Below are 17,118 nucleotides of genomic sequence, written 5' to 3'. Positions count from 1 at the left end.
GCAGCAAAGCAAGTAGTGGTAGATGAAAACACGCACACTAACATATGGATTTGTTATTTGAATGTGTGTGTGGTAGTGTCTATGCTGTCAGCTGTCAAACTATATTTTCGTTATGGCAGCTCCAAGTCGTATATGTCAAATATGTCAATTCGACGTCATAACAAATATTTTCCATCGGTGATTATTTTTAGATTGTAATAGATTTTTTATTATTATATGTAACAAATAGTCGTTTTTATATTAAATCAATCAGTGTTTAATTAGGCAGGGCGCGATGTTAACACAAAGATTTCGTGGCCTGCACCGGGTCAGTGCCTACCGGTACATAGGTTCGCGGTATTTATCTGGTAAACTAGATACGTTAGATCATCAAGAGAAATTGGATGAATTACTATCGACTTTGCCTCCGAAGGCTAAAGTAGTGATATGTGGGGGTGGTGTGATGGGGGCTGCGGTGGCGTATCACCTGGCGGAGCGCGGCTGGGGCGACAAAACCGTAGTCGTCGAGAAAGAAAGGTTTGTTGACATAATTATTTATTTTGGTGATTACATTTAGTGCTATTATCATTTTAGTCAATTCTACTCTGGGGTATAATGTACTAAGTATATTAAAGATTACTTAATAGACTAATTGACTACACAAAGTATCCATTTAAATTCTTAAATATGATGTAACTCTGTTGCCGTCTCAAAACTTAAAGAACATTTTATCTCAAAGATTATTATAAAACTTACATTTTGGTAATTATACTCAATAAGTATATAAGTATGTCACCGTCTTGGCCAATATATGAACAAATGGGACTGACATTGCCATTTCTATTTTTTCAAAGTCGGGAACTGTGTCACATGTTACAAAGAGATTTGAATAGAGATACAACACAATAGCCTTATTGTACACAAATAGTACTGGCATATTACTTATTTATAGCACAGTTATTGATATCAATGCTGTTCATGATCTTTGCTCTTTTCGGGTAAAGCAACAAAATATGAATAATATAATAATTTTACAAGATGATTACATTCTCCTTGAAACACATACATCAGCAATAACTATTACACGATCACAATACATTGATTTTAATGTTTAAAACCAAAACATATCTAAAAAATAAGTAGAATATATTTTTTTAATACAAATTCAATGTATTTTTAACAGTATCAAAATGTTATCTCTTGCCTTTCAAAATCACTTTTTTTGACATTTCCTAAAGATTTCCACCTCAGAAGACAGTATTTCATAAGTGCTTCTCTCAAGTAATACTACACTTAATTATATTGTTATGGAAATGTCATTACTTAAAAACATATATACGCATAGTATACTGTTAATACACTATCTGTTCATTACAAAGATTTCCTTAAATCTTTCACCTACTTACTATGCCATGTACTGAGTGACTATTGAGCCCTAATTTCTTTACTATGACCCAACATACTGTTTAGTTATGGAGCCCTTACTACCATCATGACCCAACATAGTGTAGTATGTTGTTTTGATATCAAAGCTTGCAATTAAAAGCATTATTGATAGTTATTAGGAATAATATGTAGGTATTGAGAAAGGAAATAATGTTTTTATATACTGATCCAACTGAAAGTGTTGTTGTACATATCAATCAATTGTGACTACTAAGAAATTTATACAGTATATTTGCTAATAAAAATTATGAATTTTGCAATGCAGATTTCAGTAAATATAGTTGGAAAAGTACATTGTGTAGTTTTTGGGTTGTGTGTTACAAAATGATATATATTATCATAAAGTGTTGTTGTACATCAATCATGATAACAAACAAATAAGAACTTTACCTTTACCAATCAAAATTATGATTTGTTCAATACAGATTTCATTACATATAGTTTGAAGAGTGCAATGTTTAGATTATGATTGTGTGTAGGGAAATGTAAAAGTCCAGTTATATTGACATTTCAGAAGGTATACTAAATCAAATTTGTTGTGTGGACATTAAGATATTGTAGATTTTTTGGCTTGGACATTGTGAAGTGTTGTGTGAAGATATAAAAGTGCATTTTTTGTTCTGGGGGTACACTAAATGCAATACAAAGTCTGTATGCACAGTCTGTGATACAGTTTCATCAATCTCTTATGATTTTGGTAATAATTTGGTTCCCGCGCTGAAGGTCTTTCTTCCTATACACATATTTAATATATCCCTGTTGTTGTCACTGTTATCAATAATGTGTCCATTTTATGTCTATAAGGGATGATTTTACAGTAAAAATAAAATATATGTTATTTATTTCATAGAAAATGCAATTTTCCTAACATATCTTGCAAGTTTTCACCCTCTAAGAAGATGAGTGTTGAAATATCTCTTACTTATTCCCAGTATATTCTTTTTACTCATTAGAAATCAAGTGAAGTGCTAAATTTCATGTTTCTAAGTTTAGATTGTGTGAAAGAGTGTCAGTGAAGTGAATCAGTACTTGGTTTATAAAAAATGGCATTATGTGTTTATTTATTTGGATGCTTGTTATTCTCTAAAAGAAGTGAAAAGATTTCAATAATATTTACAAAATATAGTGGCAAATAATAGTGGGAATTTACACATACCATTTACATAAGGAAATCTTTCCAAACAAATTAAGAGTCACATAACATACATAATTATGTTTATAATATTTGGTGGTTCTTGTAGTCATGAAATTAGTAATTATCAGTCTATTAGTAGTCAGAGACCACGTTGATACAGTGATTGTGTGTTTTGTGTCTGTGAACAAATTAATAGAAAATTTATTACTTTTTCATACATAAGAGTATCTGATTGAAGAAATATTATTTCTTTATATTTTCTAGTATCTCTAATCTCTTATGATCTATTTATACATGAACAATATCTAAACTATGTCTCTCTGATATTAAATACCAAAATTGAAAGTGGTGAAAGATTTGACACAAGCTTTCATTGGTTCCGGAGAATGTCTTCTACATATTATTCACACAAATGGTCGAAATTTGTGCTCTCTTTGTAATAGTAGTGTCTTTTAACATTAACTTAGATGTTTATTATATTTTGTAGATACAATATCTATCAAAACACCTTGAAAAAAGGTATAGGTATGGTTGATAATCAACCCTTAGAGCATTTTTCTTATAAATTGGAAAGCAAGATTTATATTTGAATAATGATGTTAGTTACTTCTACAAATTGATAATTAAGACTATGTACTTGCAGAGAATCACGCTTTTTTACCATTCGGGTAGGCAGAGACAAAAGAAAAACAAAAAATAATGAGAAGGATAGGTTTTAATAGAGAGGATGTTAGATTTAATGCAGTTAAAGGTAGATTTAATTCATTAAAGTGATGAAATGGATTATAAACTGTGTTGATGGTCTACTAGAAGGAAAGCCAAGCCTATGTTTATTAATATTAAAAATTAGAAGGCTGTAGAACACAGCTTTATTAATCTCTTGTGCTCTAATTTAGATTCCGTGTTGTATGGTTCTCTTACAAGTTTTCTTATCTATCCATCCCTATTGTGGTCAGGTCATTCATTCGGTTTGTTTTTATAATTTACCTGTTATTGCATCTCTATTGCTGTTTTCTAATTGTGATTAAACATTTGTTAGTTTTTTTCCTTTTTACATAAATACCAAAATTATTTTCTCCTTTTTATCAGTTAAGGGGTGGATTTTCTAATAGCTATAGGACAGATACTCTTTTATTTGTAGCCTGAAGGTGAAATGTAAATATAGCTCCTCATATGAGCTTCCACCACCTAATTTACCTGCTTAAAAGATGAATTATGAAATACCTGTACTTATATCAAGTATTTGTTATTGTGTTGATTGTGTTGTTACATTACGGAGCAAATAGTTGTTGTGACCTGTGTTTAGTTTGGCTGATAATGAACTAGTGAGTGACTCAGGGGTACTGAATATGATGAGGATTCGCACGTAGATTGCTAAGTTGCAAGACCCAGTTCCACCACTTCGGGATAACTACTAGATAGCTTATTAGGTGAAATTTTGACAGTTGTTCTAATAAATTTGCTGTCACTTTATCCAGTAGATAGGCATATCTGGTCTGGGTAATCTGACCTTTAACTTTGAACTGTAGAGTTGGGCCTAAAACTCCAAAATTATCTCTTAAATAGATTAAGGATTGGCGCTTAAAACATTTTTCTTATAATAAATCAGAGAACCTGAACTGTAACTTGAGACATTCTTAGAAATCAGAATTACAGATGACTGGAATTTGTACTACAAATCTAAAATTATATTTAGCCATTTTACATAGAATTTTATTCTGATTCACAAGCAACTGAATAAAATTTCAATTTAACATAGAACTAAGGATTTTATTAGAGAAGACAATGAAAATGGTTTGATATACAATATACCTGTCATTGGTAGAAGAGAGTAGGTTTTAAAGTTATGAATGCAGGTATTTGTGACATGATTTTAGGATTCCATTAATTTATAATATTAGTAAAGAAGAAAATAACTTGAGTTAAGTGCCTCGCATATAAGTACAAAAGGCAAACTTCTTTTTTACATACTGAAATCTAACTGAGTAAGTTTTATAAATACAGCATGTATATCAATATTGGATAGATATTTAACTAGAAATTTGACTAAAAAACATGAAGGGAATATACTTCAAATCTCAATATACCCATTGATTTAAAAATAATGGACTTGCCCTTTTACAAAGTATTGCTTATAGTTGATTGAATCGGAACAGCATTGTCTTATGCATTGTATAAGTAAGCCAGGTTACTTGATACAAGTTAAAAATAAATTCTTAGATAGCCTATATAGACTTGATACCTAGATAATAGTAGCTTTAAATGCCAGCTTGATGAAGACATACTTTTGAATAAATTACTTACACAGAAGTAATTATAGTCCGACAACTTAGTAGGCTTAGCATGCATGATTTATCTAAAATATGATAAATAATTATGTGTATTACTAAAATAAAGTAAAACATTACACCCAAGGCTTAAGACAAAGTTGTTGGGCAATACCAGTGCAGTGTTACTTAACAAAATTGAGAAAAAACTGTTGGAATTTTTTTTTTTAGATATCCCAATAATTAATTACTTGCTGGTAGTAGGAGTGATGCAGAGATTTAATAGGTACTAACTGATCATTTTGGCACCAGACTTATAGCAAGACTTATCTTTATCTAGTCTCTAGGATTAACATAGTTAGCATAGGATTTATACATTAGGGAAGTTGTGAATTGCCAATCAACCTTTTTGAACAAATATTTTTATGTTGCACATATTGTGTGCGCAGTGGTATTTACTATAGGAATACTCTAATTAGGACTGCATTTGAGTACTTTTAAAATATTAGGAGGTAATATTTATTTATATACAAAAGATGTAAGATTATATCATACAGCCTAGATGAAACAGATAATTACAACACCCATACTACCTATTATTGTAAACTCTACAGTCTGCTTGTCTGTCTTGTACGCTATCACAGCCATATAGCTGAACATAATTTGATGAAATTGAACATAGAGCTACTTGAAAGCTCAACAAGATAGAAAGAAGGAGGTCTTGCTATTGTACCATGTTTTACTCAAGTCATATTGATGCGCTAGAAATAATTTATGGGTGTTAAAAAAATTGCTGTTTTTTAGCAGTTGAGTGTTGTTTTCGTTTTAACTCTATGATGCATGTTAGTACAAATTGACGACTAACTTCCATGCCTATTTATAACACCTACCTAACAGCCTAATAAATGATAAATTATCCCAATTTCACCCCATAAAGCATTCTTCAATGCATTAATTTTGAGGGAGTCTTTTATGTAAAGTTCATGGTTGATGAAGGTAAACAAAATTATGAAGATCTGTGAGCTATGCAGCTTACAGTGAGCTATCTGCTATAGCTGGTTTATTTTGGAAACGCCTAATAGGGTAGTTTACTACCAGTCATATCAGCTACTCTTATGAAATGACAAAAACACATTTTAATAAAGAAATATGACATCAAATAAGTGTCTAATAAAATGTTTCAATCTGTAATAATTACCATTTCAACATTATTTACGAAAACAATTACATAGCCTGACTTACTTTACGTAGCCGTACTTTGGATAAACCTTTTACGAGTACTTTAATCATTTTTCGTTAACCCTGTCAACTACCCAATTCTAAATTATTACCTAGATGAATCATACGTGCTAAGGCTCTTTACTAAGTTGTCGGATTATAATGTCATTTTGTAATTAAGTGTTACATCGATGAAAAAGTATTTAAAATACTTACGATTGTAAGTAAAACGTAGGGGGCGTAATTATCTTGTCAGTATCATTATTTCAATTTCAAATGGGTTGTTAGTACATTTTAGTGGGCAATGATTAGGGTAGTAGCATCAAAGTCAAAGTCAAATATTCTTTATTTCATAAACTTTAATAAGTATTTGAAATCGTCAAAATATTTTCTATCTACCACCGTTTGGGAAAAGCTTTTGCTCGTGAGAAGAAACGGCAAGAAACTCACGGCATGCAATGTTATCCATTATCGAGTGTTATTATGTTACCTACTATGTTTTTGGGTTTCAGGTCATAATAAATGTATGATAGACTTTTCAGACCTTAAGTTATATTGTTTATAAAAAGCAATTTCATGAGTCCTTGTATGGCGATTAAATCCTATCTGCAGGATTAATAGATATAAAAAAAATGCCTGATTCTTATGAGGGTAGGCAGAGACGTCACTTGCCTATAAATATCTTTTCATACGGAATCGCAAAGGATTTATATTTGTACTAGCTGACCCGGCAAACGTTGTATTGCCCTAAAAATGAAATAAAAAAACATTGTCCAGCGGACAAAATTGTGAATCTAAACCATTCTCAGATCCCCTTGAACACACACAAAAAAAATTATCACAATCGGTCCAGTCCTTTAAGAGAAGTTCAGTGACATACACACTTACAGAAGAATTATATACATAAAGATTTTCATGGGCTTAGGTTTATAGTTTTAACTTTGATAGATAATGAGACAGGAAGGGTCTAATAAAATATAAGGGCCGGTTAGGTCTTACGATTAAAATCTGAATTACTAGAGTACCTAAATAGGTACTCTAGTAATTCAAAATTCCTATAGGTATAGGTACTCTATAAATATGTAATTCTTTTACTTTCTTCCGTAGACTAATAAAATAACTAAGTTTCGTTTACTAAAAAATAAGCCGCGTTATATTTTTTAATAGCTAAGAGTCTAGATCTCAGTGTTTCGATTTGGTATTTGAAACCTATTGAGTTTGCAACCATTTTAGGCATTTACATCTTAGGCAGTCGTTTACCAAAAATCAGAACCTTGAAAGTCTGACAACCAGTCTTACCGAAGGGTATCATGTTACGCGTGGAGGTCCGATAGGCAGTCGCTTCATTTAAAACACTGGTATTCAGCTGCATCCGTTGTGACTGGAAGCCGACTCCAACATAGTTGGAAGAAAAGCTAGGCTGATGATATAGATTTGTTGTTCGTTTGTTTGTCGTATGGTTAGTGGTCAACCTAACTACCTGGCAAGGGTTAAGTTTACCGACCGGTGAGCGCAACTGGCTATGGGCGCCTCAAATACAGACTTAATAATATGTCAATTTGTATCAAGATTAAATGGCGTATTATTATATTATGTAATAATAGTTGACTTATACGTTTTGAATAAGTTGTTATTTGTTTACTCAGTAATATTAACGTATTGTGAAGCAAGGTTACTGACAACTAAAGATTTGAGCGATGAATAATGAGGAGCCTGTATACAATTGTGCTAATGATATTCGAAAATGATAACAGAATACAGGCATTTTGTAACAATAACTTTTAGTAAGTAATATTTTTTCAGTAAGATTAATTATTTAATGAAAGTAGATAGGTAAGTCAAAACTGCAGCTATAAGGTCAACCTGGGTAACTTTGAATCATTTGGGTAACATTGACAGTCGGAATATGAACTAGTTTCGATTATATTTTCATATGAAACCAACACAAATGATGAAGATTTATTTTAGTTTTGCTAACTTTTATCAATTGTGTTGGTTTCATATTAAAATATAATCGAAACTAGTTCAAATTCCCTCTGTCAATGTTACCCAAATGATTCAAAGTTACCCAGGTTGACTGCAGCTATTTTGAAATATTATTTGCGGGATTAATCGCGATTTATCTATTTTAACTTTAGTTAAAATTGGTAAATATTGGAATGGTTCTAATCAAAATCTAATTATCAATAATACTTTTGTTAAAACTTAATTATATACTTTTAACATATTATGTGTATTATTCGTGTTTTGAATTTCCTTTGGATGGATTTTAAAAAATGTTTTATTATAGGATTGAAAAAATTTTTTTTTGGATATACTCAGAGTTGAAATGTTCTAGATTTTCATGCACTCAGTCAGTAGTATAATGCATAACAACTTCGGTAATGAACTACTTAACTTGAATTACCAGCTCCGTTTTTACAATTAAGTATATTGAGTTATTCTTAATACATATACTTAATTTTCCTTTCTTGTGCATTTCATCACAATGCTAACATTTTTGGATATCAATTGCAATGTCTTCTTTTTATCATTCGAGTGATTAGGTTGTGTTTTGAAGTGATTTATCGGAAATATAAGATATCGTATCTATGTAAGGAAAGTTTAACAAGATATTATTAATATCGCTTGCTTTTTCATACATCCTACTATTATGCAAAGATTTGTGAGAATGTAAGAATGTATGTTATCCTTTCACGAAAAAGTCTATTGTACAGATTTGGATGAAATTCTGTACTCAGATAGTTTATAAACTGGGTTAACACAAAGGATACTTTTTACCCCGGATTTTTTTTTTGTTATTAGTATTTTAAGTGCAAAGGTTCGTGTAGATGTACATGTAATGTATGTTAGTCTTTCACGAAAACTACTGAACTGATTAAGATGTTTAGTACGAGAATAATTTTGTTACCTGGATTAACTCAGGATACTTTTTACCCCGGAAAATCACGTATAAAATTACGCCCTTGTCCCATAGTAGTAGGCAGAGACCAAAGAATACCGTTTGGTGTGATCCTTATAAACTTCTCTTGCATAATTAAAAATAATCTAATATAATTGCTACATAATTAATACTGATGATTCCAGGGTCGGAGGAGGCAGCCGGTGGCACTCATCAGGGCTCGTGGGTGCTTTCAAACCGACCCTCGCACAAGTGCGGCTCACGCAGTCCTCCGTGCGGCTGTTAGAAGAACTGGAGTCTCGAGGCCGGCCCACCGGGTGGAAGCAGTGCGGCTCCTTACTCCTGGCCAGGACCAGAGACCGCATGACCGTCTACAGGCGTATGAAGAGCCAATCAGTGTATGGAAGAATTTGCTGTTTTTTGCCAAAAAATCTCCCGAACAAAAACGGCAAATATTGTAAATTTTCATTGAATAATTTGACATAATAGTTTCGGGTTTTGTGAGTTCAATTCTCATACGGTACAAATGTATTGCATCAGTTATACTGTATAAGTACCTAATATCAATAGAAATTACTAAAGATAATAAGCATTCCATCATTTGTATTAAGCTATTTTGTGATTAAGCTATTAGGGAGGGGGGCGGTCCCCCCTGCCAGCGCCGCCGCCCGCATCGTTTGAGAAGTGGTGTGAGGGAAGGGGGATCGTCCTTGCGCCTCCACACCTCACACCGCCGCCCTGGTGCCTCCACCGTCTCTGAGCCTCCATACCCGCCGCGCCTCCCTCACTTCCGCGGCCCCCATGCGTTGTGTGGATTGCATTGTGCCAGACGGTAAAACACAAAATCAAACTCACACATGCAGACGGATGCATCGCTCGGTGGAGGTACAGGTGGTGTCTGGTTGCATTGGTGCCGTACACTTCTGGGCGGGACTTGCGATGTGCGGGCGAGACTATCCCCTCCAAAAATTGCATTATGTACCCCCCCCTCCAGTCGCCGGGTATAAAACATCCCTTCCCGGCTGATTCTGTCATTCCATATCGGAGCTCCCACCAGACTCGCCGTGTTCCCTTTACTCAATTCTCACTGCTGGCCATTATTGTGATAAATTATTTTATTTGCTTTGTGAATAATTTGGCCAGTTTCTGAGTGTAAAATTCAATAAAATATACACTCATATTTTCTAGTAAACTAACAAATATTGTGCATTTTTTATTGGAAATTCAGTGTTAAAATCAAGAAATTGATTTCAAAACTGTCGATAAAGCCAAGATGGCGAAAAAATTGGGTAAAATCACAGACTAAATCAGAAAACGGATCTGAAACTCGAAACAGTTTTTGTCGAAGGGTGATTTTCATATAAAACTCGAAAACCCCTTACATTTGATAATGCTAGCGGTATTTCCTGAACAGATCTTGGGGTATACATTGCGAGCTGGTGACTCCGAAAAAGTGTCAGGAGCTTTGGCCGTTGCTGAACGTGGAAGACATCCTGGGGGGGCTCTGGATACCTGACGACGGAGTGGCTGATCATCACTTGCTGTGCATGTCACTCATGCGGGAGGCCGTGGCCAAAGGTATACAAACTTTCATTATTAATTTTATATTCACAGGAGGTCTGGTGGTGCAGTAGCTGCCAAGTATTTTATATTCACAGGAGGTCTGGTGCAGTAGCTGCCAAGTATTTTATATTCACAGGAGGTCTGGAGGTGCAGTAGCTGCCAAGTATTTTATATTCACAGGAGGTCTGGAGGTGCAGGAGCTGCCAAGTATTTTATATTCACAGGAGGTCTGGCGGTGCAGTAGCTGCCAAGTATTTTATATTCACAGGAGGTCTGGTGCAGTAGCTGCCAAGTATTTTATATTCACAGGAGGTCTGGCGGTGCAGTAGCTGCCAAGTATTTTATATTCACAGGAGGTCTGGAGGTGCAGTAGCTGCCAAGTATTTTATATTCACAGGAGGTCTGGTGCAGTAGCTGCCAAGTATTTTATATTCACAGGAGGTCTGGCGGTGCAGTAGCTGCCAAGTATTTTATATTCACAGGAGGTCTGGCGGTGCAGTAGCTGCCAAGTATTTTATATTCACAGGAGGTCTGGCGGTGCAGGAGCTGCCAAGTATTTTATATTCACAGGAGGTCTGGAGGTGCAGTAGCTGCCAAGTATTTTATATTTACAGGAGGTCTGGAGGTGCAGTAGCTGCCAAGTATTTTATATTCACAGGAGGTCTGGCGGTGCAGGAGCTGCCAAGTATTTTATATTCACAGGAGGTCTGGTGCAGTAGCTGCCAAGTATTTTATATTCACAGGAGGTCTGGTGCAGTAGCTGCCAAGTATTTTATATTCACAGGAGGTCTGGTGCAGGAGCTGCCAAGTATTTTATATTCACAGGAGGTCTGGTGCAGTAGCTGCCAAGTATTTTATATTCACAGGAGGTCTGGTGCAGTAGCTGCCAAGTATTTTATATTCACAGGAGGTCTGGTGCAGGAGCTGCCAAGTATTTTATATTCACAGGAGGTCTGGTGCAGTAGCTGCCAAGTATTTTATATTCACAGGAGGTCTGGTGCAGGAGCTGCCAAGTATTTTATATTCACAGGAGGTCTGGTGCAGGAGCTGCCAAGTATTTTATATTCACAGGAGGTCTGGAGGTGCAGTAGCTGCCAAGTATTTTATATTCACAGGAGGTCTGGAGGTGCAGTAGCTGCCAAGTATTTTATATTCACAGGAGGTCTGGTGCAGTAGCTGCCAAGTATTTTATATTCACAGGAGGTCTGGCGGTGCAGTAGCTGCCAAGTATTTTATATTCACAGGAGGTCTGGCGGTGCAGGAGCTGCCAAGTATTTTATATTCACAGGAGGTCTGGAGGTGCAGTAGCTGCCAAGTATTTTATATTTACAGGAGGTCTGGAGGTGCAGTAGCTGCCAAGTATTTTATATTCACAGGAGGTCTGGAAGTGCAGTAGCTGCCAAGTATTTTATATTCACAGGAGGTCTGGTGCAGTAGCTGCCAAGTATTTTATATTCACAGGAGGTCTGGTGCAGTAGCTGCCAAGTATTTTATATTCACAGGAGGTCTGGTGCAGGAGCTGCCAAGTATTTTATATTCACAGGAGGTCTGGTGCAGGAGCTGCCAAGTATTTTATATTCACAGGAGGTCTGGTGCAGTAGCTGCCAAGTATTTTATATTCACAGGAGGTCTGGAGGTGCAGTAGCTGCCAAGTATTTTATATTCACAGGAGGTCTGGTGCAGGAGCTGCCAAGTATTTTATATTCACAGGAGGTCTGGTGCAGTAGCTGCCAAGTATTTTATATTCACAGGAGGTCTGGTGCAGGAGCTGCCAAGTATTTTATATTCACAGGAGGTCTGGAGGTGCAGGAGCTGCCAAGTATTTTATATTCACAGGAGGTCTGGAGGTGCAGGAGCTGCCAAGTATTTTATATTCACAGGAGGTCTGGAGGTGCAGGAGCTGCCAAGTATTTTATATTCACAGGAGGTCTGGTGCAGGAGCTGCCAAGTATTTTATATTCACAGGAGGTCTGGTGCAGTGGCTGCCAAGTATTTTATATTCACAGGAGGTCTGGTGCAGTGGCTGCCAAGTATTTTATATTCACAGGAGGTCTGGAGGTGCAGGAGCTGCCAAGTATTTTATATTCACAGGAGGTCTGGTGCAGTGGCTGCCAAGTATTTTATATTCACAGGAGGTCTGGTGCAGTGGCTGCCAAGTATTTTATATTCACAGGAGGTCTGGTGCAGTGGCTGCCAAGTATTTTATATTCACAGGAGGTCTGGAGGTGCAGGAGCTGCCAAGTATTTTATATTCACAGGAGGTCTGGTGCAGGAGCTGCCAAGTATTTTATATTCACAGGAGGTCTGGAGGTGCAGGAGCTGCCAAGTATTTTATATTCACAGGAGGTCTGGTGCAGGAGCTGCCAAGTATTTTATATTCACAGGAGGTCTGGAGGTGCAGGAGCTGCCAAGTATTTTATATTCACAGGAGGTCTGGTGCAGTAGCTGCCAAGTATTTTATATTCACAGGAGGTCTGGAGGTGCAGGAGCTGCCAAGTATTTTATATTCACAGGAGGTCTGGTGCAGTAGCTGCCAAGTATTTTATATTCACAGGAGGTCTGGAGGTGCAGTAGCTGCCAAGTATTTTATATTCACAGGAGGTCTGGTGCAGTAGCTGCCAAGTATTTTATATTCACAGGAGGTCTGGAGGTGCAGTAGCTGCCAAGTATTTTATATTCACAGGAGGTCTGGTGCAGTAGCTGCCAAGTATTTTATATTCACAGGAGGTCCGGTGCAGTAGCTGCCAAGTATTTTATATTCACAGGAGGTCTGGAGGTGCAGGAGCTGCCAAGTATTTTATATTCACAGGAGGTCTGGTGCAGTAGCTGCCAAGTATTTTATATTCACAGGAGGTCTGGTGCAGTAGCTGCCAAGTATTTTATATTCACAGGAGATCTGGTGCAGTAGCTGCCAAGTATTTTATATTCACAGGAGGTCTGGTGCAGTAGCTGCCAAGTATTTTATATTCACAGGAGATCTGGTGCAGTAGCTGCCAAGTATTTTATATTCACAGGAGATCTGGTGCAGGAGCTGCCAAGTATTTTATATTCACAGGAGGTCTGGTGGTGCAGTAGCCCCTAGCTTCAGCATAACATCATCAGCCGTCCATCTGAAATGAGGAGAAGAAAGACTCATTGTTATCCATAGTAATATGTATTGCTGTACAGGTGTCGGGGTAATGGAGGACTGCTCGGTGACGGCGGTGCTGTCCAAGGATGACAGGGTGTGTGGCGTGGAGACCAGCAAGGGCGCCATCGAGTGCCAGTACTTCGTCAACTGCGCTGGCTTCTGGGCCAGACAGGTGGGTTCATACTCCATACACAATACTCTATAGGCAGTTGCGCTCACAGGTCGGTAAAGCATACCCTGGCACGGTCATTCCGTAGATGGGTGACCATCAATACACCATAGGCAGTTGCCCTCACCGGTCGGTAAAGCATACCCTGGCACGGTCATTCCGTAGATGGGTGACCGTCAATACACCAAAGGCAGTTGCCCTCACCGGTCGGTAAAGCAAACCCTGGCGCGGTCATTCCGTAGATGGGTGACCGTCAATACACCAAAGGCAGTTGCCCTCACCGGTCGGTAAAGCAAACCCTGGCGCGGTCATTCCGTAGATGGGTGACCGTCAATACACCAAAGGCAGTTGCCCTCACCGGTCGGTAAAGCAAACCCTGGCGCGGTCATTCCGTAAATGGGTTACCGTATCTGAACTGGGCGTCTCCGTACTTTTTGGCACGTAAAACGTCGGTCCCGGTTGTTGTCAAAGATAACAGTCGTTTAGCTACGTCAAAGGACTTCAGGCGGTTGAACAACTTTGTCACTATGTTGTATGGTTAGTGGTCAACCTAGTGTCAAAGTTGTTCAAGCCTATCATACTACTGTTGTTTTTTTACTTGTGTGCACATAGTTCCTGTTCTGTTCCTGAACAATGGCGAAGAAGATATGCCTCATCGGAGGAACTGATGTGGATGTGAGTTTTAACTCACACTCACATCAGTCCCTCTTGTGAGGTACAATCATCATGGCAGCACTCAGCAACTACGACACCACTCACCACTCACTTATATGGACATAATGATACTACCAACGAGGAAAAGAAGACTTCAATTTATATATGATTTTTTTGAATGTGTTGTATTTATCATTGTCATGTATTGGCATTAAATGTTTTTAAACATTTACTAATGATATTTGCGTTACATTTCAGGTTGGCCAACTGGCTCGTCCTCAAGTGAAGGTGCCATTGCTGCCCTGCGAGCACTACTACTTACACACCAAGCCCATCGAAGGCCTCAATCCTATGACTCCAGGTAATTATTTATTTAATTGGTAATTACTTAGTGCCGCAAGTCTCGGGTTCGAATCCTGGGTCGAGTCAAAAAGTCTTTTTTGAGATTTTCTGAAGGAACTGCCCGGAGTTAGGAAGTTGAGGTCGTAGACCTCCGTGCCTCGGAGAGTTAAAGCCGTAGGTCCTGCACCTGACCTCTCACTGACTCCTCAACTGACCGCTGTAGCCTGATACCAGCTAGGACAATATAATTATTATAACTTATTCAACTCCAAGTCATTTCTTTACTAAGAATCGAATTCTAAATGAAATATGTCTATCTCTTTCCAGTAATACGCGATCCTGACGGCTACATCTACCTGCGCGAGAGAGACGGCTGCATTCTCGCCGGTGGGTTCGAACCCATCGCCAAACCTGTCTACGAAGAAGAAAGTAAGTAGTTTACTATATTCTGTAACGATTCTCTACCACAATCGGTTCAGCGCCTCTAGCGGGCGTCATAAGAACTATTTTGGCAGTATATTTTAAACCAGCTGATCCGCTCAACTTCGCTTGCGTCACATAAGAGAGGATAGGTCATAATTCTCCCAGTTTTTGTAACATTTTTCACTGGTACTCGGCTCCTATTGGTCGTAGCGTGATGTTACATAGCCTATAGACTTCCCCGATAAATGGGCTATCTAACACTGAAATATTTTTTTCAAATCGGACCAGTATATCCTGATCCTGAGATTAGCGCGTTTAAACAAACAAACAAACTCTTCAGCTTTATAATATTAGTATAGATGTCAAACTCTCGATACTCGATAGTTCTTAGAGAATCGCAAGAAGCAATTTGTTTTATAATATCTACGTAATCAGTTTCTTAAACACAATGTTTTCTAATTCCAGTAACTTCGATAGCCCAGCGATGCGTGCCCGAAGACTGGGACCACTTCCACGTGCTTCTGCAGCAGCTCCTCAAGCGTGTGCCGTCGCTGAGCCAAGCGGTGCTGCACAAGCTGTGCAACGGCCTGGAAGCCTTCTCGCCGGACTGCAAGTGGATAGTCGGCGAAGTGCCAGAGGTAAACACTATCCATCTTTGTTCCAGCTTGTTTATATTCGAAAAATATATGTTTTCCTGTAGCTCGATTCTCTACTACTATCGACTACCGACAACCTGTCATCGAGAAATTTTGTATGAAAATCTGATCAGCGCCTCTGACGGGTGTGGTAGGAAATATTTTGGCAGTACATACTAAACGTCAGAATTTCGATAGCTAGCCGGTTGTCGATAGTCGATAGTGGTAGAGAATCGAGATACTGATCGTATATAGCGGGGCGTTTCATGCGTAACAGTCTATTGGCATTGTTTCATTTTGTATCTGATTTATAGCTTGTTTATATTCGAGAAATATATGTTTTCCTTATCGTTTATAGCGGGGAATTCATGCGTACCAAATCTATTGGCATGGTTTCATTTTGTCTCTTTGTATTTGATTTATAATTCGGCTTCCAAAGTATGTAATTACTTACTCCGTTGGCTCAACGACCCAAAATGTGTCTTGACCTCCGACACGAGAGAACGCCACTTTGACCGATCTTTGGCCACTTCTAGCCAATCACCGGCTTGAAGCTCCCTCAGATGTATGTAGTATGTATTAGTGCCATATTCAATCAATTGTTGATATATAAATATATCATTAGACAACTCACACGGTCATTTGATTCCAAACTAAGCAGAGCTTGTACTATGGTAACCAAATAACTGATATACATACTTATTTGCTTCTAAATACATACTTATATAGATAAATTAACAATCACGTCAGAACAGATACTCGTGCTCATCACACGAATATTTGTCTCGGGTGGGATTCGAACCCAACACACGCGGCTATTACGGCGACCGCTTTAACCACGGCGCCAAACGTCCAGTTAAATTTTGAGTTCACTAAAAATAAGATCTTTATCATCATTTTTGTACTTGAAAGCAGGTGTTGGAAGCCTGAATTAGTAATCTGTTTAGAACTAAAAGAATATTGAAACAATGACAATAGTACTTTTGTTAGTACGCATGAGATTACTCGTTCAGCTTCCACGTATCTCAGTTGACAACTATCATCAAATTGATTGTCACTATTGTACATTGTTGCTTTGACGTAACGTGTTCATCACAATTATCTAGGTGAGATAACAATGTACAGTGCCTTCCAAATAGTTGTCAACCGAAATACGTGCTACCTAGTTCGTCGTGGAATCGAAGCTATGTGTGTTCATGCGTGTCTCTATGGGAACTACTGAACTATTCGGTGTTATTAATCACCGTTTAGTTGA

The 17,118-nt window shown here is 37.5% G+C and overlaps 1 protein-coding gene across 1 annotated transcript in view; it reads left to right on the top strand.

Moving 5' to 3' along the window:
* Window positions 1–167: 167 nt before the first annotated feature.
* Window positions 168–17,118, top strand: part of LOC142986181 (pyruvate dehydrogenase phosphatase regulatory subunit, mitochondrial) — a 33,624-nt gene continuing 16,673 nt past the window's right edge. Inside the window, exons 1-7 of the mRNA XM_076134502.1 lie at window positions 168–516; window positions 9,133–9,345; window positions 10,362–10,525; window positions 13,679–13,812; window positions 14,722–14,824; window positions 15,133–15,234; window positions 15,694–15,866. Of these exons, the coding sequence (XP_075990617.1) occupies window positions 275–516; window positions 9,133–9,345; window positions 10,362–10,525; window positions 13,679–13,812; window positions 14,722–14,824; window positions 15,133–15,234; window positions 15,694–15,866 (1,131 nt within the window). The 5' untranslated portion in view covers window positions 168–274. The remainder of the gene's footprint in view (window positions 517–9,132; window positions 9,346–10,361; window positions 10,526–13,678; window positions 13,813–14,721; window positions 14,825–15,132; window positions 15,235–15,693; window positions 15,867–17,118) is intronic.

The sequence above is a fragment of the Anticarsia gemmatalis genome, chromosome Z, assembly GCF_050436995.1.
Source record: "Anticarsia gemmatalis isolate Benzon Research Colony breed Stoneville strain chromosome Z, ilAntGemm2 primary, whole genome shotgun sequence".
In the NCBI taxonomy this organism is placed as follows: domain Eukaryota; kingdom Metazoa; phylum Arthropoda; class Insecta; order Lepidoptera; family Erebidae; genus Anticarsia; species Anticarsia gemmatalis.
The sequence above is the reverse complement of the archived record's forward strand: the minus strand, read 5'-3'. Positions and strand labels throughout refer to the sequence as shown.